General features: G+C 38.7%; 1 protein-coding gene across 1 annotated transcript in view; it reads left to right on the top strand.

Moving 5' to 3' along the window:
- Positions 1-1,878, top strand: part of LOC308106859 (troponin I, fast skeletal muscle-like) — a 4,291-nt gene continuing 2,413 nt past the window's right edge. The window contains exons 1-3 of the mRNA XM_080458850.1: positions 1-20; positions 93-129; positions 1,693-1,821. Coding sequence (XP_080314976.1) covers positions 13-20; positions 93-129; positions 1,693-1,821 — 174 coding nt within the window. The 5' untranslated portion in view covers positions 1-12. The remainder of the gene's footprint in view (positions 21-92; positions 130-1,692; positions 1,822-1,878) is intronic.

The following is a 1,878-nucleotide window of genomic DNA, read 5'->3' as shown; positions in this document are numbered from 1 at the left end:
GCAGCAGGCAGGATGGCAGAGTGAGTCCTCCTATGACCAGCCATGATTTCACTGTCTTCATGTCTTACCTCTTCTTTGTTTTCGCTGTAAAGGAAAAAGATGTCGCTGAGCCGGAGGAACCATCTGAAGGTGAAGTAGGATACTTTTTCACTACTTCCTCAAACTTATTTCCAGTAAAAAAAAAAAAAAACAACAGCATACCAACAGTGGATGTCGGGGCTTCAGTTAGTTCTTGTTGTACATGTTAGTTTTGATGGTGAAAGAAAAGTCCTTCATTAAAGCAGGAATCTGTCTGAATGTCTACAAAATGCTAAATATAAATAATTCACTAAGGTCATCAAGAAAAGAATTATACTCCAGATGGAACACATCTTTAAATGGGATTTTCCTGAATGATAAACATTAAAGTTATATTAGAAATAGAAACAAGTAACACGTCAGTGCAAAATAATTAATTAATTTAAAATAATATGAAAGACGTGTTTCATGATGCTGATTGTTTTGGTAATGTGTTGTGATTTATTTGTTCCAAACCGGTGTTTCCTACTGACTCTTATTCAGGAAGACATTTAAGGTCAATGCTCATTAGTTTGGAGTGTTAAAGGGATATCTTTACAGCAGCAAAAGAAATGAGTTTGTGAGACACAAACAGCCGGAGGACTTTTCTAAGTTCAGCTGCCAGTCCTTGTAGTAGTTACCTGATGTTACCTCCTGAATAAAACCTGCAGTTTTAGTTATTTAATTATATGAGGATACTTTGTGGACTCAATGACTGAAAATAGCCAAAGATTGACGACACAATGTGCTGAGTGCATGTTTTATTTGTGGTTGTGATGTCAGGACCTGCAGAGTCAAACTTCTGGTGACCTGCAGGTCGACACAGTTCTGTTCTCTAGAGTAAGGAAAGGCACGTTATTTATTCATGAAGTACTGTTTAGGCAGAAGTTCATTAAAAGCTTTACAGAAGCATAGATTCTGTCTGAATTATGTCTTAAAAGCATTTAACTCTGATCCACAATTAAATATGAGACCATTTAATATTGTGTTCTTTTGAATTATTATTGTTCTGAAACTCTAGACCATAAAAAACTCTTATTTAAGTGACTGTGTTTCCATAACTTTAAAAAACAAAACATTTTCCACAACACAGACAAGTTCTGAGACCATTTAATGTTTAAAACAAAAACAGTTGACAGGGTTTTAGACTATCTCCACTGTGACGCAGGAATCCAGTGAAATAGTTTCATAACTTTTAGGAGTCGACTTATCATGGCTCTCAGAATAGTAAGAGCAACATTAACATTTGATTTGCTGATCCACAAAATATCGACATTCTTTGTTGTTGACTCAAGAGAAATAATAGGGAGAATTTGTGTTTCATGAAGAATGCTATAGAGGGAATGAAACTTTATTAAATCTGTCTCAGATCTTAGACGGATTGTGAATGGATCCATGAGAATGTCCCATTCATGTCCCATGTTAGAAGACATGATGACAGTCATTTTGCAGAAATGGTTGTGTTTAAAATGCCTCTAAATACAAGAGGACTGCAGGAGAAGATGGAGAAGATGGAGAAGATGGAGAAGATGGAGAAGATGGAGAAGATGGAGAAGAGCTCCTCTGAGTGTTAAACAGACATTCCAGCACCTGATGTGGTGGTAGTTCTGACCAGCCTCCTCTTCCTCCACTCAGAGCCTCCTGCTGCACATCGGTAAGTCCACGTTGGAAGAGGAGGCGCAGCAGGAGGAGGAGGAGAAGATGAAGTACATGGAGGTGCACTGCCCAACCCCACCCGCCCCCTGCTGCATGCAGGAGCTGCAGGTAAATCCCTCCGTCTGCTGTCACCCTCTGCACTCAGACACTGGATAAATATGACAC

This window comes from Lipophrys pholis, assembly GCF_963383615.2.
Source record: "Lipophrys pholis genome assembly, chromosome: 2".
Classification (NCBI taxonomy): domain Eukaryota; kingdom Metazoa; phylum Chordata; class Actinopteri; order Blenniiformes; family Blenniidae; genus Lipophrys; species Lipophrys pholis.
Note: the sequence above shows the minus strand (reverse complement) of the source record. Positions and strands in the feature narration are given on the sequence as shown.